The 27825-nt window shown below is 46.8% G+C and overlaps 1 protein-coding gene across 4 annotated transcripts in view; it reads left to right on the top strand.

The window, feature by feature from the left end:
- The first annotated feature begins 2333 nt into the window (after nt 1-2333).
- The window catches only part of STAT1 (signal transducer and activator of transcription 1), a 38218-nt gene continuing 12726 nt past the window's right edge, over nt 2334-27825 (top strand). For 2 of the 4 annotated variants that reach the window (XM_047720794.1, XM_047720790.1), the window contains exons 1-17: nt 2334-2474; nt 2761-2912; nt 5627-5755; nt 6475-6619; nt 7875-7973; nt 13729-13818; nt 14502-14580; nt 15513-15604; nt 16022-16173; nt 18303-18461; nt 20018-20110; nt 21615-21674; nt 24061-24090; nt 24180-24273; nt 25344-25385; nt 26614-26697; nt 27133-27231. In XM_047720794.1, coding sequence (XP_047576750.1) covers nt 5628-5755; nt 6475-6619; nt 7875-7973; nt 13729-13818; nt 14502-14580; nt 15513-15604; nt 16022-16173; nt 18303-18461; nt 20018-20110; nt 21615-21674; nt 24061-24090; nt 24180-24273; nt 25344-25385; nt 26614-26697; nt 27133-27231 — 1446 coding nt within the window. In that variant the 5' untranslated portion in view covers nt 2334-2474; nt 2761-2912; nt 5627. Of the gene's footprint in view, nt 2475-2507; nt 2624-2760; nt 2913-5626; nt 5756-6474; nt 6620-7874; nt 7974-13728; nt 13819-14501; nt 14581-15512; nt 15605-16021; nt 16174-18302; nt 18462-20017; nt 20111-21614; nt 21675-24060; nt 24091-24179; nt 24274-25343; nt 25386-26613; nt 26698-27132; nt 27232-27825 lie in introns of those variants that run through there. The other 2 variants (XM_047720793.1, XM_047720792.1) reach the window with 2 other exon arrangements.

The raw sequence follows: 27825 nt of genomic DNA, 5'->3' as shown, positions 1-27825 counted from the left end.
TTAGAGAAATTAATTTGGCAAATACAGTGGAGAGGAAAGGGATGGAAGAAGGTAGTCTCCCTGGTCTCTAGTGTTCCGGGTCTGAAATGATGCGAGCTACGGGAGAGTATGGTCAATGACAGTACAACAAAGGAGGATAAAGACAGAGGGAAGGAGGCATCCATAGAACTTGATAACAAGTTCTGACTCTTCTTAGAGTCAGATTTTCTCAAACATTGTCTGGGCCCTTAATGCAGGTGAGTAGGAGGGGAAGGGCATTTTATGGTGGCCTGGCATCTTTTCTTACAGAAGGCAGCTACTTTGGTACCAAGGGTCATTGCTATCACAGATCAGTACTGGCTTTGTAAGGGTGAGTATGTGACCGGAAGGAATGTATAGCTGTGGGAAGAGAAAAACTACAATAGAAACACATTTAAGCATATCTGTGGGAAATTAATTAGATCCTTTTCCTACCCAAGTTTGCCTTATTCTTCAAGGCTTGATTCAAGTTCCATCTGCTTGAAAGAGCCGGCTTATCTGATGGGCATACATCCCAATAAGATCGGATCTAGGAGCACCTGGGTGGATCAGTCATTCAGCGTCTGCCTTCAGCTGGGTTATGACTCCAGGTTCCTGGAATGGAGGCTGCCCTGGGCTCCCGGCTCAATGGGAAGCCTGCTTCTCTCTCTCCCACTCTCCTGCTTGTGTTCCCTCTTTTGCTGTCTGTCTGTCTGTCTCTCTCTCTGTCAAATAAATAAAATCTTAAAAAAAAAAAAAAGAATCTAGGTTGGCCTGTGGGGTGCCTCCCTGGGGGAGTGCCATTTAAGCTGAGTTTCTAGCTAAGACATAAAAGATTAGTTAGCCAGAAAAGAGGTTGGGGGAAAGCCAATGTTGCTCCGGGGGGCTTTCCAAATGGAGAACTGCTGGTGAGAAGTCCTGAGTTTGGGGAAAGAGCTTGGCATATTCAAAAACTAAGAATGCTGAAGTGCAGAAAGGAAAGAGAGGCACAAGATAGGATTAGAGAAAGAGATAGGGGAACCAAGGCTTTGTAAGCTATATTTAGAAATTTGAATTCTGTAAGAAAAGCCATCCCAGGATTTTTCAAGTTGGCAAACACATGATCTGCTTTGAAATTAAAAAAAAAAAATCACTCAAACTGCTGCATGGAGAATGGATTAAAAGGGAATTAAAGGCAGGGGCCCTGGCTGCCTCAGCTGGTAGGGCAAGCTGAGTCTTGATCTCGGGACTGTGAGTTCAAGCCCCATGTTGGGTGTAGAGGTTACTTAAAAAAACAAATAAACTTAAAAGGGGGCGGGCAATGAAGAGCTTCAGTGAGGCAGCCACTTGGGACTCTACTGCAATTATCCAAATCGGAAAAAAAAGTGGGGATGGTATGAGACAGACAGAAGCTGGTGAGACTTGAGGAATATTTGGCAAGAAGAGTCGACGAGGCTTGAGCACCAGGCGTGGGAGTTGAGGGCGAAGACAAAGTCAGGGAGGCCTCCTGGCTGCCACGTGCCGGCTCCAGCAAAAGGGCAGGTTTGAGGAGAAAGATGATGAGTTGGTTCTGAATATAACTAGTTTGCAGAACCTGCCGAAGAGCCTCGTGGAACAAGGGAGGACTTTGCACGAGGGCGCGGACCGTGCAGGAGGTGGGAGAGGAGGCGCGGGTGCGGACAGGACAGACGGGTGCGGACGGGACACACCGCAGCCCTCCACGCTAGCAGGCAACTGTGCACGCGGCCGCCACACGCGCGCGTGAGAATGTCCGCCAACCCGAGCGGCTTCGGACCCGGACCCCCTCTCAGGTGGACAGTTCGGCGACGGAGGAGCGGAGATGACGAAAGGTGCCGCGGAGGCGGGAGGACACACGCAGGAGTGGGTACTGAGAAATGGAGGGTCAGCTGTGCCAAGCGTGTCGGAGGGGTCAGGCGAGGGCAGAACGGGTCCCCGGAAGCAGCAAGCACGTGAGCTGCCCCACTCAGACCGAGTTCCCACCGGCCCCCGGCCCTGGCTTCACAGACAGGGGTTTAACGCCAGGGTCTCCAAGCCGGGGCCTCTGCGAACACAGACATCCTCTTAGTTGTCGTCCGCAGTGTCTGGAGGTAACCGCCAGCCCGCTAAGTTGCGACACCGGGTCAGCCTCCGGACGCCCCGCGGGGGCCCTGCTCGGGGCCCAGGGAGGAGGCCTCGGCGGGTTGGAGGGGCCGCGGCCGCGGCGGGGAGGCAGCGACCCCGCGGAACAGCCGCGTCCGATTGGCCGTGCGCGGCAGCCGCCCGCTGATTGGCGGAGGCGCGAGGAGGCGGGACGCCGGGCGTTGTCTTTTTCTCCCAGCCGCTACTTTCGGTTTTCTGCAGAGTCGGCCGCGGGCCCCGCCGCTCTCGGGACGTCGCCCGCCCGACCCCAGACCCCGCAGAGGTGAAGCGGGTGCGGAGACCCGGGATAGGCAGTCCCGCGGCGCTTTCGCCCACCGCTGCCCGACCCGGCGCGCAGAGTGAGTGGCCTGGGTTTCCGGGCGCCGGGGTGGGGCGTCCCAGGACCGCGCGGTCCGCGTCTGGCAGCCAGACGCCCGGCGAAGGCCGCTCTGCAGGCGCACCCGCCATCGGGGAAGCACGCGTCCCCGGCACCCCGGGGTCCTTCTGGGTGAGGAGCCAAGTTGTGCCCTAGCAGGAAGAGTCTTGTGAAGTAGGATTTCCCCCGTAAGACACTGCCGCGGTGCCCTGACCCCGCTCTGCCCTCCGCCCCGCCCACTCCCCCACAGGCGCCTCTTCTCTCCACAGAAGTGATCGTTTGCTTGCGCCGTCGCGGGACAGCCGCCCCGGCCGGACGCTCGCGCCTGTGCATGCGCCCCCCGCGGCGCTCGCCCCTCGCGTGCGCGGCGGCCGCTTGGCTTGGGTCCTCAGCCCCGCGGCGGCGGGACACGAGGCGACAGGTCAGTAACGGTTCGGGAGAACGAACGGAGGAGCGTCGCATTTTGGACTCTTAATCCTTTGTGTTTAGAGATCAAGGAGCTTCATGTCTTCCTGGAGTAAAGTTCCTGCGAACCCCCAAGTGCTGTTAGTCTTTGAAAACTGGTGGCGAATCCTGAAGTCTGGGGGGTATCTGTGTGCGTATGCGAGTGACTGAGCTTTGAGTGTTGTGTGTGGAGGCTGGAGAGGTTGTTCTCACGTGACGGGAGGAAGACTTGAGCCTCCAGCACAAGCCCGTGGACAGCCGCTGCCTCATGAGGATGCGGAACCCAGACTCGGAGGAGCATCACAGGGTTTGCCCCTTACTTTCTAATTCAGTACGAAATAGACGAGATTTCAATCCAGTAAACTGAGTACCTACGATGGGCAGGACACTGTTGGTGGTTTTTTGTTTAAAAAAAAAAAAAAAAAGAGAGAGAGAGATAGCCCTGGCACCTCTGAAACTTCCATCACGCAGGGGAGGAAGCCTAGAGCTTCATATGGAGCTGATATAGTAACCGAGGGTGCAGAATGCGTGAGGCTAAGTCAAAGAAAGCTTAACTGTCTCTGGGCAAGTCCTAGACAGCTTTATGGAAGAAAGGGCTTTTGTATCTACCTTTGAATCATGGTAGGACTTAGGCAGAAATTCCTGGAGAGGCTGTTTTTAAGAGCGAGTGACAGCTGGAGCAGAGCGGAAAAGTTGGGCATAACCAAAACACTAGATAATTTGGTGACGGGTTTGCTTTGCTAACAGATGAAGATAGGGTCGGGGTGCAGATCAGCCTAGGAATGGGCAAACTGCAGCAGTTTTGAGCAAGACAGTGATGTGGTCCATCTGTGTACAGCAGGAGGCTAGACTGGGAAGTAGTGTTGGAAGCAGAGAGGCAGGAGGTCTTGGGACTGGAGGGAGGAGTCCGAGTAACACTGGAATTTGAGCCAGGTGATTAGGGGATGATCGTGTCCCTCCTTGAGTTGGTTACAGGTTTAATGAGATGATACTGATTCTGGATCTGTTAGCATGCATTTATTGATCGCCTGCTCCGTGCTCTACTAGCTCCTCCAGTCTTAACAACCGCAATGTTGATGGGGAAGTGAGTTGCCTGCGGTCCTGCATCTAGTAAGAGGTGTCATGCCCCCTCTGGCTCACCCCGGGGCCACCTGATTTGCTAGGCACATCCTTATTACACACCTGCCAGGGTAGGGAAAGAGCCACAGGTTTGGAGTCATCCATGGGGTGAAATTAATTTGAAGTGCAAAATCAGATTCCTATAGCAGGTGTGCCAAGGAGTGGGTTTGTGTCCATTTCCACCGGCATTTGTGATGGTAACTAGCTTTATTGTCCCACCATATCGTTGCTTTTCTTTGGAAGGAAAGTCGTGGAGTAGGCCTGACGTCATGCCTCCACGAGCGTGCTTGACAGCAAGCATGCATGGCTTTTCCGTTCCCCGCTTGAAAATGCAGACCCCTTCTGCAGAGGCCTTGTAGGATGCGAGCCATGTGTACCCACGCTGCATGAGCCAGCTGTGTGCTGGTGTAAATCCCGACTACACTGTGGTAATGGGAGGCTCTCCGTTTTCCACGTAGACGGTAGGAATTCCTTAAATCAGGGTTTTGTTTTCATTTCCTTAGAACTGCTCAGCAGAAAATGACTTACGGTTATCCAAAGAGACAGTAGTACTCTAATTTTTGAAATTATACTTAACAGTGTTGTTTCCATCTTTAAATTATTACTGAGATTTAAGAGTTTTCGTACTACTTTTATTGTTCTAAGTAGACCAAGAAGAAAATCTGTTTTAAAAGGTATAGGACAAAAATAATTCATGTTAGCATATGAATCACAAAGTATAAAATATTGGTTTAAAATTCTTTGAGTTAAATTACAGGTGTACTGTATTTCTTTTTTTAAGATTTAATTATTTATTTTAGAGCAGACCCATGAGAACAGGGGGAGGGTCAGCAGGAGAGGGAGAGAATCTCAGGCGGACTCCACACTGAGCTCAGAGTCCAGTGTGGGACTTGACCTCACGACCCTGAGACATGACCTGAGCCAAAATCAAGAGTCAGATGCCCAACTGACTGAGCCACCTAGGTGCCCCAAATGTACTGTATTTCTAAGAGAGCAACTTTTGGAGGGTTCTTAGGATTTGTCTGGAAGCAAATCTAACGAAATAATGTTTTTCATTTTTTATTCGATAAAAGTACAGATTCATTTCAAAGTCCTATTATGAGCCCGGCACTGTTCTGGAGATAGAGCATTGAACAGTCCGCTCACCCTTCAGATTCTTCCCTTCATTCATTCCCTTTATTCCTTAGAATAAAAAAGAAAATACAGAGTGGGTTAGCTGGTGGTAAGTGCTATGGAGAAAAACACATCAGGGCAGAGGGATAGTGTTTTATGAGGTGAGATGTGATGTCAACATAAGTAAGGGGCCGGAAAGTCTTCCCTGGTATATTGGCACTTGAGCAAAAGGCCTGAAGGTGTGTTTTCTGGAGAAGAAAGAAAACAAACAAACCCCAAACCTTAATTTTAAAAAAACAGACCTCAGAATGTAAATACCATTTAAATAACGTATTTCAGAGACAAATCATGTTTTGGATTAAGTAAGATATTTAAAAGAAGCATGGTGCTAGATAACGCCTTCTTTGGAACTGTGCTCTTCCATTCCTGACCTAGGTCTTGTGCTCTGTTTGCTGGTAGGATGTCGCAGTGGTACGAGCTGCAGCAGCTTGACTCCAAATTCCTGGAGCAGGTTCACCAGCTCTACGATGACAGTTTTCCCATGGAAATCAGACAGTACCTGGCACAGTGGCTAGAAAAACAAGACTGGTAAGGGACGCTCACTTGAAGATTTTCTGTTTTTAAAGTGATTAAGTGGCTTGGAGCTGCACTGGATAAGAGATGAATCTCATTGTAGCCATTTGGATTAGCTGTTGCAGAACACTCTGTTGGTTTGAAAAATGGCATGTGTCTCTACAAAACTGTGTTAGTCATTAAGTGCTTGTATGTAGTTTGTCCATTGAATTATGACATGTACTCCTAAATGCTTTGGACAAGTTAGATAATGTTGGCACCAATTATTTCCCATGTTAGGATCCAGGTTAGAGAAAGAAATGTTAAAAGAAACAATGATAGCCTAATTATGGTAAAACATTGATTAGAAATAGGAAGAAGGTAATAAAATTAGGGGGTTAGCTCTAGAAACTTGATATGTACTCAATTTTAAAATTTACTAAATGCTGATTGCAAAAATTTTAAATGGCACACAAAGTAAAGGCCCCTATTGGTTTTTTCCCCCTCCAGTGATAATTATCATTAATAGTTTTCATGCACAATCTGAGTTCTGGAATTTTTCATGCTAATTGTATGTAATGGAAATATTGTACAAGCTGCTGTTAAAAGCAATGTCAGTCTTAAAAGAAGGAAAAATAACCTAGGAGAATGCTTAAGATTTGGTTTCTTAAATAATTTTCATTAGGAAAACGATGTTTATTTTGTCTGTTGAAAGTAGTACCTGAAACGAAATGTGTAAATTTTCAATCTCCCAGGGAGCATGCTGCTAATGACGTTTCATTTGCCACCATCCGTTTTCATGACCTCCTGTCCCAGCTGGATGATCAGTATAGTCGCTTTTCTTTGGAGAATAATTTTTTGTTGCAGCATAACATAAGGAAAAGCAAGCGTAATCTTCAGGTATGACCTTGTTTTTTCATTATAGTTAAAATGTTCCCAAGCCTATGTAAGAGTTTTTTGTTTTTTTCACTGAGCAAATACTTGAGCATGCATTCACTGGTATTTTTAAAAGTTTCGGAGATGACATATAAACTCTCTTTGTATTGCTAATATTTTATAGCATGAGCAAAGTAAGATATCTGTTCATTTTGTAAATACATAAGGAATTTCCAGGTTTAAGTGTATCACCTGTTAGGTGTCAGTAATTTTGAGACAAATGTGATGCTGTCACCTTCTTTTACTACAAGTTGTTGAAATTGAAACCAGGGGACAGGGTTACATTTTAAAAGCCATGAGCGGTCGTACCATGCAGAAACTCAAAGGAGCTGTAGTAGTAGTCCGTCTCAGCCCTTGGTGTCCAGATGAAGAATCAGTCCGGAAAGGTTTGATGACCCAGAGCTCTGACAGACTCAGTGAATTGGAACAAGGGCCCACTTTTCCTTGCTTTTGGAAGAATTGCCCTCCCACGGAAGAGAAAGTCAGGGGGAGTCCCAGGCCGGAGACAGTGGGCTACAGGGTTTTAGGAGTTTTTCAAAAGGCTCCCAGCATCCCTTAAGACTGGCTACTCTATTTACTTGTGTCACAACAGAACTTTTCTGTCTCAGTGAAGGTGAGAGCGATCATTTTCTTATTTCAACGTAACCAAATTTCAACTTAGATAATTAGAAGCTTTTCCTTCCCTTGTGAATGTAGCTATGCTTTTATAATACCAGCGATGGGGAAGTTAGGTGAGATTTACAGAAATTTGCTCTCCTACAGACTTTGCTTGAGCATACCTGTTATAAAGAGTCATGTTGCCAGCATTTTGCAACCTGCTTTGACAAGGAAATAGAAAAACTGAAAAGAATATCTTTGGTAAATTCAAAGCAGAGACCAACTGAAAACTTAATTGAGAAATATCATTTGCATTGTGTCAGGACCCTAACAGAACATAAATGGCCTCAAAAACAACAGAAATAAAAGTAAAACTATTAGCAGAACTGTGTATGAAGATACTTGGGATTTTTAATCAAGAAATAATTTAGGTATGTGTACTTATTGGAAAGGTTTTGTTATAATTTATTAAGGGTATTTTTTATTTTTACTAAAAATAGCTTGCATAGAATTTAATAAACACAAGAGGAGACTTTTCGGTAGATAGGAACAAATTCAATTTATAATAGTATACAGTGGCTTAAACATTCTGAAATTTGTTTTTATTCTAACCCATATCTAGGATAATTTTCAGGAAGACCCAATACAGATGTCTATGATCATCTGTAACTGTCTGAAGGAAGAAAGGAGGATCCTGGAAAATGCTCAGAGATTCAATCAGGTACTTTTTTTTCTAATGGAACGCTGAAGATTGTAGTAAAATAAAAATGCATTCATATACCCAACAAATATTATGAACACCCTGTAGGGAAAAGTCCTCTGATCTTATAGCCCCAGGAAATGGGAAAGATCAGATACAGAGATTGCATAGACCTGGGCTTTAAGAAAGGACTATGATCTGTTGGAAGTCATTCTGGTGAGGGAGAGAGATAATACATACGCAAAATATTTTCAGATAATGATAATTCCTATGCAGTTACCAAAGGAGGATACTGAGATACAGTAACGAAGTATCTGGGGGGTGGGGTTATGTCTTTAGATCAGGGTGAGGATTGGGCAGGGAAGGAAGTGGCAGACAGCGGGAGAGGAGGCGGAAGTGGACTCAAGAAAGGTGCAGCTGGTGGAGGTAAAAAGTGGCAGATTATATTTGGGACATGGTACCGATTGGGCTTATATTGAAGGATCAGATATGGGAGTGAGGGAAAGTGCAAAACGGAAGATGACTTGATGGTTTGCAACTTGAATCACTTGGAGATATTGTTCATTGTGCAGGGGAGGAAAGAAAGGATGGGGGACGACTTTTGTAGGACATAGTATGTTTTAGAGGAGAAGAACAAGTTGATGGGAAAATTAAGACCTTTGTTTTGAATAGGATCGAGTTACCTCTTTTTTTTAAAGATTTTATTTATTTATTTGACAGGAAGAGATCACAAGTAGGCAGAGAGGCAGGCAGAGAGAGAGGGGAAGCAGGCTCCCTGCTGAGCAGAGAGCCCGATGCGGGGCTCAATCCCAGGACCCTGAGATCATGACCTGAGCCGAAGGCAGAGGCTTAACCCACTGAGCCACCCAGGTGCCCCGAGTTACCTCTTAAATGTACAAGACATCCAAACAGAATGAGTCAGATTTGTTTTAGCATCGAGATTTTTGATCAGAGTTTTACTAATATTAATACAAACCACCTTGGCGGTCAGGGCTCAGATTTTTAAAATCGCTGTGGCATCTGTTCATCCCCTTCTTGATGGCTGAGGTGCCAGAAACAATCAGAAGGCAACGAAACAGAGTTGTGAAACCACCGTATGGGTTGTTCTGGCTAAGACCCTTCCGCTATGAGAGGGAGAATGCCAGAGTAGTAGGATGTAAGTAGCAGGGGTGAATGCCATTCTCCATGCGCTTTCTGGGCATTTGATCCAGTTTTTGTGAATCCGCTGCTTCCCTGGGCATTTAGTCCCGGGCCCACTGGAAGCGTGCTGCTGCACTGAGCATTTCAAGAGATGCGTTATTTGTTCTCAACTCGAGCTAGCGCATCTGGCCCCTGGCCTCATGAACAGAAGTGCCTCTCAGTGTCGGCCGCCTGGGCTCCTCTGCAGGGGGTATACTTGTCTTCATCATGCGTTCCGCAGCTGCAAGGTTTTCAGCAGGATGTTGGGACTGTGTGGGATTTTCATCTTAACAACACCAGGCAATGGTCTGGCCACTCCTGTATGTCCAACTTGAGAGGGCCACCAAGAGCAGAGATGGGCAGAAGAACCAACTTTCCACCTTGGCGTCCAAGCATTTCTAGCCTCACATTTGGCCCTGAGGCCCAGAGTGGGCACTGGGAGGGAGATAAGGGGACTTCTTTCCCAGATCAGCCTCCTCTCCTGGGTATGCTCTGGGTTTTGAAGGCTTGCCAGTGTTTTCTCCCCTTTAAAAATGTCAGTGATCTGGGGAGCGGACCATCTTAAGCCTCTCAGGAGACCCCTGAGTTACTGGTGAGCACCTTTCAGGAGGTTTAGTTGACTGCCCAGCTGAGAACGAGAGAAGCAAGACCTTCTTAGGGTTTGAGGGAAGGATCTGGATGTTTGAGACCATCAGGGAAAGGGAAATGGCCCCCAAGTTACCCAATCTACTATGGGCTGGGAAATTGAGAAACATTTCTTTGCCATTTCTCCCCCTTGTTGAAGTAACTACGTTTTAATAATGTATCTTTTATGCATACTGACGTATGATGTGTGATGCCTGTATTTGGTTCCCAGTAACCCCATTTTGGCGCCGGGGGCATTTGGAGAATCTAGATGAAACAAGAGTGTTCATGACTTGACTGACAGTTGTGGAAACTGATAGGTACATAGGGATTCAAGAAATTCAACAAGTTAAAAACATGCAAACTTGAGAGTCTGTTTATAGTGTTCAAATTCTGTGAAATTTTATAGAAATGTTGGGATAGGAAAATTTTGTTTCTGTTATTTTTTGTTTTAATAAAAGAACTTTTAGAAAGTATGTGTAAGAGAATATTTAAAAAAAGAATTTATATGTAGATACTTCTTAGTAAACTATGAATGTTTTGTTTGCTGCCATTATTGCACACTAAGCTTTTTCTTTCTCGTGTGTTGTGCGCACACATGTGCACACACGTGAGTGCGTGCGTGTGTGTGTGGCGAAAAAACTGTGTGGATAGAATTTAGGTCCATAGGGTTCACCACAGGGAGTGGTGATTGGTTCTTTCAGATTGGAAGAAAAGACACAAAGTGGCTCTCGGGTTTCCCTTTGTTAGAGTTATCAGGGACTGGCTCAGTCCCTTAAGCATCTGCCTTCAGCTCAAGTCCTGATTCCAGGGTCCTGGGATCGAGTGCCGCATCGGGCTCCCTGCTCAGTAAGGAACCTGCTTCTCCCTCTGCCTGCCGCTCCCCCTGCTTATGCTCTCTCTCTCTGACAAATAAATACAATCTTTAAACAAAAATAATAGAATTACCATATACTGAATGCTTTTTTCAGGACCTGTGCTAAATATCTTATAAACATCATTTAATTTGAATAAACGTTTTCAAACTGTCACTGAAATTAAGTATTCTTATCCCCATTTTACAGATGAAAAACTAAGGTTGAGGGGTCAAGTACTTTGCTCAGGGCCACAGAGCTAATGAGTTTGGAATTTAAACCTAGAATTGTCTGACTCTAAAACCTGTTCATTAGAGAAGTTGCTTCATCTGTCTTGGGGGTTTGGACTTGTGAGATGGGAGAGGAGGGCATTCTGACTGGGACCTCTGGTGCCCATCCACTGCCTATCACGTGTCCTCTTATTTGGACAGCCACTTGTTCCATTGAAGAGAAAGCCTCCCTGAGCAGACTGCCTTGGTCTGGGGTGTGTGTGGAGCTCAGTTCTAATGAGAACCCTCCAGACAGGGTCTGTATGTGGTGTAGGTGTGAAATGAGAAAAGAAGAGTAGACGAGTCCCTTCCAACTTCAACGGTTTGTGTAAAGTTTGCATTTAATTCCAGTTCGTGTGCAGTGTAACAGTAGTTTCAGGTGTAGAATACAGTGATTCAGCACTTCCATACCCAACTTGAGCGTTTGATGTGCAGCAGAGGCAGGAGGCGTATGGAGTTGCTCAAAGCGACAGCTCCTTCTGAAAGGCCCGAGCAGCCCTGTTCATTCCTCAGTGACACGTGGGGCACCTCGGGGTACCAGTCAGTGTAACGTTTTTTTTTTTTTTAAGATTTTTAAAATTTATTTATTTGACAGACAGAGATTACAAGTAGGAAGAGAGGCAGTCAGAGAAAGGAGGAAGCAGGCTCCCTGCTGAGCAGAGAGCCTGATGTGGGGCTCGATCCCAGGACCCTGGGATCATGACCTGAGCCGAAGGCAGAGGCTTTAACCCACTGAGCCACCCAGGTGCCCAAGTGTAACGTATTTTTAATGCACACTTTACACAGATATAATTCAGACGCTTTGAACTTCTGCAATTCCAGAGTATATAAAAGAAGGAAAACTTCCAGAGTTTTCTGTAAACAAAGAATCACGTTGATCACCTAAACATAATAAAGATAGAACAAGAAAGAATATTATAGGCCAATTTCACTTCTGAATATCAGTGTAAAGTTCTAAACAAAATATTTTAGTGATCAGAATTCAGTAATACATTAAGAAAACAATATATTATGATCAAGTAGAATTTATTCCAGATTATAATTACAGAGTAGGGTGTGGCTAGGAAATGCATTAATGTAATTCATTATGTAAGTAGATACAAGGAAGAAAAAGCGTATGCTTATCTCTAAAGTTGCTGAAAAGGGTTGACAAAATCCAACACCCATCCCCGATAAAAGACACTAAATAATATACAAACTGATGGGTACCTCTTTAGCATATTAAAATACATATCTCTCAGTGCTGTAGACAGTGTCTTATGTCGTTTGGAACACATCAGAACTGTGGCAAGGATGTCCACTATTTCCACTGATACTTAAATAACATTATATTGATGGTATTCGCCAGTGCCGTTAGGTAAGAGAACACCATGAGAGGCATAAGAATCAGAGCAACGTCATAGAATTATCGGCTGTCCCTGAGTTACTCATGACTTTAACGTGATCCCAAGAGAAGTAACAAGTTTCTTTCCGAAGCTGTGAAAGTTGTCAGGAAAATAACTCTCCAAGAATAGCAAGGAAACTAGCAGAGAAACACGACAAGAAGACGGGCCCCGCTCTATTAGGGACACACCAAGCCCTCCAAGGTTGTTCCTCCAAGGAACACTGTTAAGGTTCAGGAAGAGAAAAACCCATGGAAAATCACAGAAAGTCTAGAACTTAAAACCAAGTATGAAAGGAATTTTGTGTGATAAAAATGGCAAGTCAGAGCTCTGGGGAAAATAGGAACTTTTCACTAAATGTTATTAAGACACGTGGACAGCCAATTGGGAAAAAAAGTTAAAATTGTCCCCACATTTTTTCACCGTAAACGTAAGAATAAACTTCAAATGGATTAGAGATCTAAAGGTAGAAAAAAAAAGAAACCATTTAAGTGCTAGGTTAAAAATGGGAAAACTTATTTCTAATCTGTCAATACAGAAAGGCTTTCTAATAGGGAAAATCCAGATATAAAAGAAGAAAATCCTGTTAAGTTTGAAGGGGTAAAAATGCTCACATAGAATCTGCGCTGTGTAGGCCTCCGTAAGTAGGGTCGATGGGCACAGTTTTTGCTTTAACTCTAAACAAAAATAGCCTCTTTCTAGAATCATCTGTATGAGAACAGTCTCATGTTTACCACTCTACCACTGGGGTCTAGGACATTGTCTGACCTTGACTTAATAGCGAGTAAGTCGCTGCGCGAATAAACCAAGGAACACCTTAAACAAGGAACACGGAAGTTCTGCTACATCTTGAGTGCTCTGAAGGGCAAGGACTGGATCCTCTGTGTGTCTTGGTTGATAGTCATGACTTCCGAGTAGCACACAGTCACTGAAGTCCGGAATGGCAGTGCTGTCCAGTTCCAACAGGCCTCTGGGTCACCTGGGATCTTGTCAAAATGGGGCTTCTGATTCAGTAATCAGTGAGGCACTGAGAGTCTGCATTTCCCACTAGCTCCAGGCGGTAAGGTGCTGCTGGTCTGGGGGCCACAAGGAATCGCAAGGCTTTATGACAAATAAGTACAGGGTTTATGGGAATAATCTTGTCTATAAAATTTGAGAAACCCTGACGTGAACTTCCTGTGTGGTACCATGCAACTGTATGAATTAATGGAAAATTCCAGAAATACTCTGTATATAGTAGACATGAACTGAACCGAGTCTTTCTGTAGCCTTTTTAACATTTCGCCAGCATTTTCCAGGGCCTTGAGAACTAGCTGTTTCTCGTCAACGCTGATGTGGGAAGCTTGTAGGAAGTTTTGGAAGGTCTGGGGTGTAGGTGGTGCACAAGGTATGGACTTGACTTCGGAGAGTAACGAGCAGGTGACTGTGGCAGAGGAACTCTTTGGTAACCACGCCCCTCCCATTGCAGGCGCAGTCGGGGAGTATCCAGAGCACCGTGATGTTAGACAAACAGAAGGAGCTTGACAGCAAAGTCAGAAATGTGAAGGATAAGGTTATGGTGCGTACTGAGTCAATATATATGTTTAGCCTCTAACTTTTTGTAAGACGAAAAAGGTTTCAATTATTTGAGTGTAAACGTGGTTAACTGATTTCAGTCTTTTAAGTAGTTGAGAAGTTTTGCTGAAGTTCTAAACCATATGTAAACAAAGTAGTTAAACCAACCCGCGGATAGACTTTTATGGCCCCTGTTACAGCTTCAGACACTGAGCTGCTTTCTTTCTTCCTTGCAAGATTGTACGGTAACTGTTGACTTTGCCCCATCACCCAATAAACTAGATGTTGCTGCTTGAAATAGCCTTTGATGGCCGTGCTTCTCAAGTTGGCGTGTTCCTGGGGTTATGCAGAGCCCCAGGACAAACATGGCTCCTCTTTCTCAAGGACCTGTTTTATTCTGAGCCTGGGAAGGGAAGCATTAAAGTAGAAATCAAGGGAAGCCAGTCTGAAAATAACTGTATGTCTTCCTCTTAAAAGAAATTATTATATTCTTATTAAGGAAATAGAGATTATTATGTATGTGACTAGAATTATTATGTATGTGACTAGAATATGTATGTGACAAGTGGAATCCATCTTTGAGGGTGCAGGATGGTTGCCAGGGTTTCTGGGTCCTACAGAAATGATAATCTATTTCCCAAAGTCTTTGGAAGCAGGTTGGAAACCTGTTTATGTCTTTATTTGCAGTGTATAGAGCATGAAATAAAGACCCTAGAAGATTTACAAGACGAATATGACTTCAAGTGCAAAACCTTGCAGAACAGAGGTAAGACTTAACCTCTAAAGCAGTGCCATTGGCTGTCCTTTCTTCTGTTGACACGAGATGAGGAAGGCAAGTATGTCTTCATGTTTGCCAAGTGCTTTATGACTCTGAACCGCTAGTCTTGGCTTCTTGATGAGGCAGGCCGGTGTTAACCTCCCTGCTGTTGACCTTTTGAGCCAGTTCCCTTCCCAAGGGGCTGTCTGTTCTGTGCCTCATAGGGTAGTTAGCAGCAGCCCTGATTTTTAGCCACCAGATGGCAGTAGAACTATTCCTTAATCCCCAGTGGCCACCTGTCAGACACTGCCCCGTGTTTGGGGGGAGGGATGGCAGGCCAGTATCACTGGCTGTCGACAAGGCTTTGTGTCACTCACTTTACTTACTGTACCTAGGCCCCTGATTGATGTAGCTGGACAGGTGTGTGGAGTTTCCCAGCTTGAAGCTCTTTTAAACGATGCAGCTCCATACGCTGGCTGTAACCCTAGCGATCACTTGGAGGATACCGGGGTGATCTGGGGACATTATTAGGACAACTTGGGGAATAGTATGAGAGAAAGGAACCTCAACTACTCCTTCCTAATTGTGTACTTCTCTTTCAAAGCTGCACATACACTTTGTATAAATTTTTTATCTGGGATTTTGGATTTTGTTGGTTATATTCATTTAGGTAATATTCTGACAGTGATTTAAGAGCTGGACAGTACTGTTTCCAGTTTACCTGGGTCATTGAAAACAAGAACTTTGTTTTAGCCTGTCCAGTTTTTTTAAACTGGTGACTGATTTTTTTAGTTTTGTTCAGTGAAAATTGAAGATCAAACTTGGATCTGTCAACAGATAACATTTGGATTCTATTTCTTCTAAGTGGATGTAAATCTTGGATTTAGTTGGTTTTGGTTTTTTTACATTTATACTTACCTGCCATCTCTCTCACTTCACAGAGCATGAAACCAATGGTGTGGCAAAGAATGATCAGAAACAAGAACAGTTGTTAATCCAGAAGATGTATTTAATGCTTGACAATAAGAGAAAGGTAGTGATTCACTTTCCAGAATAATGTGTTGCTTCTGTCACAGACTATAAGTAATGGACATGAAGTTTAGAATAGAGGAAACATTATTTTTATAACCACTTGGCTTAGAGCCCCAGTTGAAATATTTGCTTTCCTTTTTTTTTTTTTTTTTAAGATTTTTTATTTATTTGTTTGACAGAGAGAGAGAAATATCACAAGCAGGCAGGCAGAAAGAGAGATGGGGAAGCAGGCTTCCTGCTGAGCAGAGAGCCCGATGCGGGGCTTGATCCCAGGACCCTGAGATCATGACCTGAGCCGAAGGCAGAGGCTTCACCCACTGAACCACCCAGGCGCCCCTTGCTTTGCTTTTTAAAAATATTTTTAAATTCAGTGATTAAAGATGAATTGAGTTCACTTTGTCTCTTCCTCTCCCTTTAGGAAGTAGTTCTCAAAATAATAGAGTTGTTGAATGTTACGGAACTTACCCAGAAAGCCCTGATCAATGATGAGCTGGTGGAATGGAAGCAGAGACAGCAGAGCGCCTGCATCGGGGGCCCCCCCAACGCTTGTCTTGATCAGCTGCAGAACTGGTAAGCCTCCAAATCTGACCGCCGACCCCATGAGCCCACAAAGTGTACATTCCAGTTGTTAGTTGAAAGGACCCTGTCGAGACTTTTGTTTAGACTTTGATATAGCCCAGCTGCTTCTGGCCCTGGCAACATTTGTAAAATGCACATTTTTCATGCCTGTGGCCGAGTTTAGCCAAGTTCTGCTTGGTCTGGAGCAGTCTTCTCCCTACTGTGCCTGTCCCATGGGATACGTCATCCATTCCAAAACACTGGTGGCATAGTCCTCACATCACACATTTAACCACTTGAGCCCTAGTGTTTAATTAAAAACAAAATAGCATGAGACATTTTCCAGGCTTCCGTGAAGTGATCGTTTGGACCATTCACTCAGTCAGATATCTAGTAAAACCTTATTAAATGCTGTGTGCCAGGCTAGGACCTGGGAACGAACACACGATGAGTGACTCCTGGTCCTACCAGGGAGGAGTCTCCGTGGGGAGGCGGAAGGTCCCTTCCTCACCCTGTGCAGTAAGAGGCCGCTGCTGCTCTAATAAGGGGCTGCCCAGGGTTCTGGGGAGGACGAGGGAAGCGGCCACCAGCAGAGTTTCCGAGAAGGGCTCTTGCACTGACTTTAGACTGAAGGGGAGTTCTTCCTGGAGACCAGCGAGGAGACCAGCAGGGACAGAGGCAGAGGAGAGGAGAGGAGAAGCTGGGCATGAGAGGGGGCCTGTGGTACCGGATACTGGATGGCTGGAGAATGGGGTGCGGTGCGGGCGGAGGAAGGTGGAGGTGGCAGGAAGCAGGAGGCTGCTGAGGCGGTTCTCACACCGCGCTAGGAACAGGACTTGATCCAGTGCGTGCTGATGAGCCTGGCGGGGCTTTTGATTTAAGTGCAGGGTCACTTCTCGGGTTTTTTGTTTGTTTGACTTCGGTCACTCTGGCAGCAGTCTGGAGGAGACTAGAGACAGAAAGGCCAGCCGGGTGACCATGAGCGCTCTAGTGTCGTCCAGGGGAGGGCCGACAGACCAGAGCGGGTGGCAGTGGTGGGTCAGAGTGGGGGTGACAACAGTTCCCGAGCGCCCAAGGACCACAGATCTCAGCAGGTTCTCTGAATGGCTTTTTTTTTTTTAATTCACAATTAATACTTAGCCATTCATTTGTATTCTGTGGATTGCCTGCTTGTATCCCAAATTTCTTGTTGGTTAGAACAGAACTTCCCAGCCCAGTGTACCCCCCACAATGGGCCTTGAGAACCACTGACCCCCCCCCCCCGCCCCGCCCCCCAAACCTCTCCTGCTGCCTAGGGAAGCCCTGGGCTGTCATTTGTCACGTTCCCGTGTGTGCCATGGTTTGAAGGAAGTTGGGAAGCCCCCGGTTAGGATCCCCCGGAACCGGCCCGCCGCCATCAGCCCGCCTCTCCTTTCGTGGCCAAGGGCTGCTCCTTGGGTGCTTTGAACTGGATTCAGGAAATGAAACCGTGAAGCGGAAGAGATGTGTTCACTGGGATAGATCTTCCTCTGTTACTACGCCAGGGAGTCAAGCCGCAGTCTCACGGCCTGACTCGGCTCACAGGCCCTTCACTGGAAGGAAGGAGGGACCTGAAAGCAATCACGGGCTTCCTCCGCGGTCTATGTTTTGAGTGTCTAGATTGAGCGCTTTTGCCGCCTTCTTTCAGTCCAGTAAAACGGTGACCTTCTCCCTCCTCCTGACCCCGGCCTGTCGTTCCCTCACCGTGCGGCTTCCCCAGCTTCCAAGCTGTTCTCTTGCTCCTCTGTGTCCTGATACACAATCTGCACGGCCCCTCGCTGCCTCCCGCATCACCTGTCACAGCATCTCCTTTGCTGTGTCCCCTGCCTCTGCCTTCCTCCCTGCCTGTCCTTTTAAGTCCCGGTCATCATGCAGGTTAGCAGAAGTCACAGGTCTCCAGCAGGCCCCACCTCCGCAGGTCTGGGCCGAAATCTGTTGATTTCTTCCCCCCAAATAATACTCTCTAATGGCAACGTGAACCTTGTTCTCTGTGCAGAGAGTGGCCTCGCGGATAATGTCAGGTGTTCTCTGGGGAACCCGCTCGTCGGTTCCACGGTTCCCTGCGGGCCAGGCGGCTTGGAGGCGGTTTCTGATCAAGGTCCCCGAATCTTGTCCCTTCCCAGGTTCACCATAGTTGCGGAGAGTCTGCAGCAGGTGCGTCAGCAGCTGAAAAAGCTCGAGGAGTTGGAACAGAAATACACCTACGAACACGACCCTATCACAAAAAACAAGCAAGGCCTGTGGGACCGCACCTTCAGCCTTTTCCAGCAGCTCATTCAGAGGTGACTTGAGGGGACTCGCTTGCACGTTCTGCAGTTATTTTACTCGGGGGAAATTTCACGGTGATTCAGGTCGTTTAAAAGTTTAATACGTTATGTAAATTGTTTTAGGGCGGTCACCTCTTCCTAAATGCCTTGTCCGTACCGTCCGCTCTGCGGCTCTGCATTCTTGTGGCCAGCCAGCCTGGTAACTCACCCATTCTACTGCCCCCTCCCCGGGGGCCAGTCTCTGCCGAGACCTGCCAGTCTGTCCTGGGGCGGTTTGTCCCCTCCTTCCCACTCCAAGGCCCCATGTGTTTCAGGTTCTCAGATCCTCTTGCTGAACTCATGCAGTCACCTCCCAAACATGTCCCTTCTCAGCCCCTGCAACGCTGTGCTTCCCCAAGCAGTGTCCAGCCTGGCTCTTTGTCACCTGCTCATCCAGGCGGAGCCCGTCAGCTGGACACTTGGGCCCCAACTTCCTGGCCTGGCCCCAGCTGACCACTCCAGGGTGAGCTTCCCCACACACTTCATTTCCAGGCAGACCTCATCCGCACCGACTCCAGTCACTTTGCCGTGCCTCTCCTGTGTCCTCTGCCCCCTAGCCGCCTTCTTTGAACCTCATCTCAACATTGTAAGCTCCTGAGAGTGTCAGCTTGTGTCTTGTCGTGAAATCTTCCCAGAGTTCCCAAACATGTTAGCTCCCTTCTGGATCTGCCTGGCTCTGTCTTTGTTTTTCTCGCATTCTGGATTCATTATGTAATTGTGTGTGGATTTCTGTCATCTGTGACATGAACTAGAAGTTCTTGGAAGACAGAGATGTGCCTTTGTCCTCTTTTATCCCCCACAAGGACCTTGTGCAGTGCCTTGATCATGGGTAGTTGTTCCAAGTATACTTCGTAGGTAAATGCACTGGGTAGAAGGATAAAGTTCACACTGCAAGTTTTTTTTTTGTGTGTGCTAACGTGACATAATAAAAAAAATATCCTCAGTTCCCTGTGGCTCATGTCCAAACAGCAGTACCTTAGTGCTGTATTTTGAAATAGCAAGGATATTTATTTCCTTGGATTTTGGAATGCAAATGTAATCCTTTTTTAAATGAAAATTCATATTTGGAAGTGTTTACTAGATAGTAAGTATTACCAAACTGTCTTACTAGAAGTACAGTTTTCCAAAGGATCCCAAGATAATCCATTTCAAATTATGGTAGCAAGCAATGTGTTATGCGGTTCATTTTCAACTATAGTGAAATTTCTTTTTATTTTTTGTTTTCGTTTATTTTTATTTTTAAATTGAGATATGATTGGCATACAACATTCATCCGGTTCAGGTATAGGACATAATGACCTGAACTTGTATATATTGCGAAGTAATCGCCACAGTGACGGCTACTTTGCAAATTCGGTTCTTCATGCAAATTCGTGCAACTCAGGGTTTTGCTTGTCAGAGGTGTCACAGGTCACGCTCTGATCTCACACGGAGTGCAGATGTGGGACGGCTGTGCCCTCTAACCCCCCTCCTGTTGGTACTGCGTCAGCCTTAATGGAAATGCTAATCTGCACTTTTCTTGGAATTTACAGCTCATTTGTGGTGGAAAGACAACCTTGCATGCCAACTCATCCTCAGAGGCCGCTGGTCTTGAAGACTGGGGTCCAGTTCACCGTGAAGTTGAGGTAACCAAGATGAGACAGAAACCCTGCGCCTTGAAGTGTGCGCCCTCCCCTGCTACACCACACTGTCGCGGAGAGTACTTAGAGGAAGCAGTGGTGCAGTAGGCATTTCGATGTGAATTCTTATTTAGAATATCTAAGAGTCCGTCTTTTCTATTAAAAGAAATAGAAATGTAACAGATATTTATGTACACACACGCACACACGATTTCCCCCTGTAAATGTCATGTGCATTCACTGTAAAAAAGAATTCGAAAGGGCAGAACTGCATCTAGTAGACGCAGAAGTTCCCAGCAGTTTTGTGCCCTCCTGAGAACAAGCTGGTAGCATGGGCTTTTCGTAGCCCCGAGACCCCATGTGTGTGAGAATATGGACTCGTGACTCGTTTTTCTGGTGAATGGGGTCATAGCTTTCCTCAGTGTTTCAGAGTTGTCTGTGATCTAAAAAGCTGTAGATCACTGTGGCAAACAGCCTAGTGGCAGTCCTCCCTCCCGGAATTCTCTCCATGCCTACACAAATACGGAAATAAATACAGTTGCGCGTGTGTGTGTATTTACATATATTTTCATACAAAGATACACACATACACACATACGTAATATTACCTACAGATTTTAGTTTTAAAAACTAAGGTTCTGCTATACGTGGTGTTTTGCCACCTGTTTTTCTCCGTGATTATAAATTGCAGAAGTGTTGCCATGTGAGAACTTAGGGCTGTCCTTTCTCTGTCAAATAGCAAACTTCTTTAGCTGTTCTTCTCCTGGTGAGCAACTGGGCTCCAAAGAGCTGGCTATAGTCCTTCCTCCTGGGGTGCCGCTCAGTTAGGTCCCGGTGAGGTTCCCTGGCTGCTGGTGTTTCAGCATCACACCCCTGAGCACCCGCGGGCGCCGAGGACCCACAGCTAGAAGGGGCACTAGAAGCACAGTCCCATCCGCCTGTGCCAATAAGTGGAGCGGACCAGCGAGGGGCTCCTGCTGGAGGTCTCCAGCTCCTCAGAGAAGACACGTGCACATCTTCCGCAGTCCTTCCTTTGTCTTTCCACACCACCTGGAATGACCGTAGATGCTACCCTCTCTTTCCTCATTTTGGGCCAGAGTTATTTTTTTCCCAACAGAACAAACATTAGATACAAGTTTTAGTAAAAAGTACATTTGCTACTTTTTTGCCCATATAATTGTCCCAAAGTAGAAATTTTGGTAGAACCCAGTGTTGGCAAGGCTGTATAGGGAAGCAGGGACCCTCACTCACACTTGGTGCGAGTGGAAACGCTGCTCTTTCTATCAGAATTTAGTGTTAGAGCTTTGCCCCAGCAATTCCACGGTTAGGAATTTATGTTGCAAATGCACTTAGAAAAAATCCCAGTAGACATATGTGGATGTCGATGCTATTGTTTGTAATAACTGGAGGGAGCAGAGGTTATCGACATGGCCACCCGTAGGGAGTTGGCATAATAAATAGATTGTAATAGATAATTTTTAAAGTAATAATGACTTATTTTTCTTTGCAGACTGCTGGTGAAATTGCAAGAGCTGAATTATAATTTGAAAGTCAAAGTCTTATTTGATAAGTAAGATATCTTTTATATTATCTAAGATACACAGACCATCGAGATGCTGGTTTTGTTAACCGGACATGGACTGATGCGCTGGGGCTATTTCTGCGTGATGGCAGGAGCTTTAAATTGATGGCTCCCGTTCTGGACACTGGGAGCCTCTCCCAGGGCTGACAGCGGCAAGCTGGTGCCTTCTCAGACTGTACACACATGGAAGAATGGGTGTGTTTTATGCCTGTGAGCTTGTACTGATCAAGTCTCGAAGCACTGGGCCTGGCCTGCCAACCCTCCTTCCTCCTAGGCCAGCCCCGAAGAGGAGGGGCCCTTGGGCTTGCACCAGGCTGAGGACTGAGGTGCAGTGATTCTGCAGCCATTGTGGGTTGTTTCTGGAACACAGCTGACAGCGTTTTGCAGAGACTGTGTGGGGCCTGCTGGATCCACCCTTGTCCCAACAGCAGGGACCCAGGAGTGGGCAGGAGCTCTCTGTCTAAACTGAGTAGTCCTATCCCATTTGCCCTTGGACACTAGACCTGGACTAGTCCTGAGCTAACCGCTGGCTCCCGCCCCTTGATTTTTTTTTTTTTAAGATTTTATTTATTTTTTATTTGACAGACAGAGATCACAAGTAGGCAGAGAGGCAGGCGGGGGCAGGGGGAAGCAGGCTCCCCGCTGAGCAGAAAGCCCAATGCGGGGCTCCATCTCAGGACCCTGGGATCATGACCTGAGCCGAAGACAGAGGCTTTAACCCACTGAGCCACCCAGGGGCCCCCACCCCTTGATATTTTTAATGCTTTTGTGTGTGTGTAACGTACTCGTTTAGCAAGTTTCAAAACCATTTATGTGATGCAAGTCATCTTCCTCCAGGGTTGTGTCTTTCCGCTAACACTGTTCTGCGCTGTGCTCTGCGCCTTTGTCTTTCCTGCCACCAGCTGCGGTTTCTCTGTGTGGCTGCTTTTGGTGCTTAACACATCACCCCAAAACGTCAGGCTTAAAACCCAAAAGCTTATTTCTCTTATTCTGTGCGCTGTGGGTGGCCCTTCTGGTCTGCATCTGCTTGATTGTTGCTGGGGGTGTCCAGTGTCTGAAGTCCTGGCTGGGATAACTGGGCCCTTCTCTGTGGGGTTCTCAAGGGGCTAACCTGGGCTTTTTTGCATGGGGACGGCATTCCGGGTGGGTAAGAAGAGCCACGTGCGATGCGTGCGGGGGTGAGACTTGGAGCTTGTGCGGCAATCCCTCCTGACCATTCTGTGGCCAGATCCCAGTCAGAGTCACCTGGAAGGTTCCAGGGACAGGGAAATACACCCGTATCTCTTGAAAGGAAAAGTGGCAGATGTTGTGGCCATTACGCTGTGCTCTGTCTCTCCTTTGGTTACTGCTCTTTTGTCCTTTCTCTCTTTTCCACTCTGGGTTTTCTTCTTAGCTCTGATGAGGCACTATCATGCTGTTCCTTTTTCTTTATGTTCCGCACCCCCCTGCCCCCCACCCCAGAACTGGGGACAGTTGGTCACTCACATAGCTAATGGTGATTGTCATTCACAGCAATGCTGAGCTTCTTGTTGAGCTAGGAAAGGTCGCTGGCCCATGTCACTGTGAGCGTGCTAATGACTTCCATGTCACTGTGAGCGTGCTAATGACTTCCATGTCACTGTGAGCGTGCTAATGACTTCCATGTCACTGTGAGCGTGCTAATGACTTCCATGTCACTGTGAGCATACTAATGACTTCCATGTCACTGTGAGCGTGCTAATGATGTCTGGGCTCCGCCTCTACTGACGGGTACCTGGGAGCCCAGAACGTGACAGAGTCAGCATGGCATTGATGTAAGAGGCAGGCTGCTCGAGATTGAGCCTCAGATTTAAAACTTGAACTTGACCGTTTCCCCCAAATAATTGACTATTCTGGTCCTTTCATAAAAGTATTAAGGATCAGAGAGACTAAAAAGAAGGATTTGGCTGTCACGCTGGAAGTTCCCTAATCGCACAGCTGCGACGGCTCTCTGCTTCCTGCGCTTAGCTCGGGGCCTCACACAAGGCGGGCGACTGCTCAGGAAACAGCCAGAAACGCAGCTTACTTACATCTGCGGAGGGTGCGCTCGTGCCCTTGCACCCGTGGTCTAGCTCACCACTCTCGGTGTCCTGCAAGGTGGGCGCCGGTAGCACCACATCTTACAAGTGAGACGTGAGGCCCGATGGTCTATTTGCCCAAGGTCACTCAACAATCCTTGGCAGAGCTCATGTGGGTCGATTGGGGGATGGGGGCGAGGAGTGAAAGGACAGAAAGCCCACAGGTGTAGATTTTGTGTGGTCTTTTACTCTACTGTATACTTATGCATTTTTGTTAAAGCTCATCTCAAAATTTAAATGCACATACATGATTTTATATATATGTGTTTCTTTTTCAGAGATGTGAATGAGAGAAATACAGTAAAAGGGTATGTTAAGCACCTTGTACTAGATTTTACTGTCTTTGTTTGTTTAGAAGTTCCAAGCCTTTTAAGTATTTCTGCTCTGTATTGTCTAGATTTAGGAAGTTCAACATTTTGGGCACGCACACAAAAGTGATGAACATGGAGGAGTCCACCAACGGGAGTCTGGCGGCGGAGTTCCGGCACCTGGTAGGAGAACAGCTTTCCTGTTTCTGTGGGTTGTGTGTGGCTTGGTAGGACCCATTTTCAATGGAGTGGCACCCGGTTCGCTGTGTGATGTGGACGCACCCCTGGAGAAGGCTTTCTAGAGTGTGTGGCTGCTGACTTCATGCTGAATCTTCATTCCTCCTCCTTACCTCAGGCCTGCTCTGTGCCCTTGCTCTGCCAGTCTCTTCTCCAGAGATACTTGCTGGGGCACAGCCGTCTCGGCAAAACATGCCATACCCAGTGTACATATGAGGGACCTGTGCCTGGTGCCTCTGCGACCTCGGTGATCACTGACTGTTGCCTCCACATCCTGCCTGCTCCAGGTGTGGCAGACCCCCGGAGTCTCTCCTTGGCCCATTATTCACTTTCTCCTTCCTGGCGGTCTTGCCCCCGACCACTGCCCCCACCGCTTTGTTTCCAGCGGAGTCGGCCCATTCCGCCACGCCACAGAAATCCCGCAGGGGATTTTAAGTGCCTTTTGCCTGCCTCTGTGAGGTGGTTCTGACATGTTGCCCCTGACCCTGGTGTGCTCCCTGGGCTGGAACCTGCAGGTAGGGTCACTTGCAACAGTTCCATAAGCCGGCAAATTCATAGTTTGTGAAGCTAGACCTTATATGAGAGCCTCAGTCCAGACGTGGGAGTCGCACATGCCCAGAGCTGCTCTCAGAGCTCCAGAATGCTTCCCTTAAAACCTCAGGGATTGAAGTCCTCTTGAGGGCAGGCTTAGCTGTGCCCTGAGCAGGGTGGGGGCAGGGATGAAGCAGGTAGAGTTAAGGGGGGTCATTCCGAAAGCGTGCACAGGGCAAGGAGCAGGCTGTGATTTCCTGGGATCCTTCCATGTTCACTTGTGTCCGCATGGTGTCCGGGTGCTGGAAAGGGGCACTTGGGCTTAGGAGCCCACACAGGGGTCATTTCATGTCTTGTTCTGCATTCTGAAAATGATTTCACATCCTTTATTCTTTCTAAACCGTGACTTCAATCTGATTTGTAGATGAAAATAGCAACTGTGAGCATTATCATGCCGTTTACTAAGGTGGTTTCTTGTTCTGTAGCAACTGAAGGAACAGAAAAATGCTGGCACCAGAACTAACGAGGTGAGTCCTTTTCTGTTGTGAATGGTCTCTAAGAGGCAGGTGTGTCCAGGCAGGTTTGCTCAGTGCCCCTGCACCTCAAAGAGGGGTCCTCTCCCGCAGGGGAGAGGATGAGCTCTGAGACACAGTGTATCTGTGATACCAGTAAAAACCCACTGCCTTCATGCTTTCTGTTTGTCAGATGATTTCGCACACGATGTTGCTGGGCCCTCCCAGCAGGCTCCCGTGCTACTCACATCTCACATGCAAAGAAAGTGGATCCCAGGAAATTTGTAGGATGTAGCTAAGGAAACATAGGAATTACTGTGTGAGCTGGAACTAGAGGCTGGTTTGGGGACTGCCGTGCTGAAAACTGAAGCATGGCAAGAGGGTTTTCTCACCCCTGCATTCTCTACCCAGAGGCAGCGTTGTTCTGACATTTTCCTTTTTACAGCCAGATCCCCAGGGAGGAGGGATGACTGTAATGCATTAAAAACTGAACTGTGGACAGAGGACAGAATGTCTGGAGTTGGTTTGGTTTGGAACAATTTCAGGCTTTGTGCCCACGTAGCAGGCGGGCCTTGCAACCACACCCAGCAGAGGTTGTGTGGAAGAGTGGGACAGACACCGCCCGGGCCATGCGGACACACACTGCTTAGCCCTGGTTTTGCCCTTCACTCTCACCGTGACCTCCCGGCTCCGCTCCTGTGAGCAGAGAGAGCGGCTGCTTCTCTCCTGTTCTCAGTTGCTGTGGTGCTCCCAGGAGAAAATGTGTATGAAGCCACTTAGAAAACTATTATATTTCTACACCGGGAACTTTCTGACCTGCCAGGCTTATGCAGTTCAGTCCTTCCAGTAACTAATCCCACCTGGAACACGTGTCTGCTCCGCCGGTTCGCCCGGGGTTGGAGCCGGACGGGGCAGCAGGCAGGGCGGCTGAGAGCCGGGAAGCTTCTTACCAAGAAACCCATGAGAAGCTTGTTTCCCTACTGACATTTCTTTCTGTTAATCTGTAACCCTGGCCAGGCTTTCAGAAATCTTGTCCTTAAGAGAACACGGAGATACAATAATTGAACCTGGGGTACATTCGTGAAAATGGGAATTTTTTTTCTGAATTGCCTTTGGTTGATTGGCATTCAGGCTCTCTGCAGCCCTTTTTAGTCCTTATGAGGCCCCTGAAAGTTGCAGGATGTGTGACTGAATCACTGTATTCCTTTTTTTTTTTTTTCTTTTCTCCCGTCTCTCTTTGAAGGGCCCTCTCATCGTTACTGAAGAGCTTCACTCCCTCAGTTTTGAGACCCAGCTGTGCCAGCCTGGTTTGGTCATTGACCTCGAGGTGAGACTTACATGGTCAGACCTGGGAAATTTTATTTACTCCTCAGTTTTTGTTTTAGACATATTGACCTAATTGCTAAAAAGGAAAATCTTTCTCAGCTAATACTATCTTGATGTTAACGGAATGGTTCAGGAAGCTAACGGAATGGTTCAGGAAGCTAAAGAACTGAATTCAGCTTTAAAAAGCTGCAAACTAAACGTCCTAGTTGAGGTGTCCTATGTTAAACTATTACATGAGGCAAGGAGACTTATTTCTTAATTGAATGGTAGAATGAAAAATAAGCTACGGACAAAAGTTAACTTTCCATTTTTAGTGTTCAAATATAAAATACATGCAAATTTGCAAATCACCCTTTGCTTAGTTTTAAGGCTACACAGTGGTCTTCAGGTGATACTTCTGTGATTCGAATGATTTCAAGGCCTTTACCATTTTTAGACGACCTCTCTACCCGTCGTGGTGATCTCCAACGTCAGCCAGCTGCCGAGTGGTTGGGCCTCCATCCTGTGGTACAACATGCTGGTGACAGAACCCCGGGTATGGAAAACTCCTCTCCTTTTGCTCAGGCACTAACCATCATGTGGTTTCTGCATATCTCACAGCACCCCTCAGGGCCAGAAGTTGAGAGAAAAGTGACATAACAAGTGCTTTAAGGACCTTCAGTAATTCTGGAAAAGGGAAGCACCTGTATGTATTAGAAATGAGAAGTGTGGTTTTCCTTCTGTAGGAATAAGCTCAGGCAATAGATTTCCTATGACTTTTACTGTGGAGGAGTTGATTTATTGCTTTTCTTAAAGTGTATATATCTGCTAAATCCGCACGCTCCATTCTTAAGTGTGCATACTCACCGTTAAGTACAGCTGATTCTCATTATTCCCTGCACTTATTCTTTTTTTTTTTTTTTTTGCACTTACATTCTTGAAAGTCACTTTGAACACTGAATTAGCAAATGCTGAATGATGGCTACTGGACCTATCGATATGTGGCCTTGTATGCTTCTGTTTAAAGATGCCTTATCTAACGCATCTGTTTCTGCATTCACATTGCGCTCAGGCCAGCAGCACTGTAGCTCATGCCTGAATGAAGCGCATCTAAGCGCTTGTATTTGCTCCGTGAGGCCCGTGGTGGCCA

Source organism: Lutra lutra, chromosome 3 (genome assembly GCF_902655055.1).
Source record: "Lutra lutra chromosome 3, mLutLut1.2, whole genome shotgun sequence".
Taxonomy (NCBI): Eukaryota; Metazoa; Chordata; class Mammalia; order Carnivora; family Mustelidae; genus Lutra; species Lutra lutra.
This window is presented reverse-complemented; position numbering and strand designations above follow the sequence as displayed.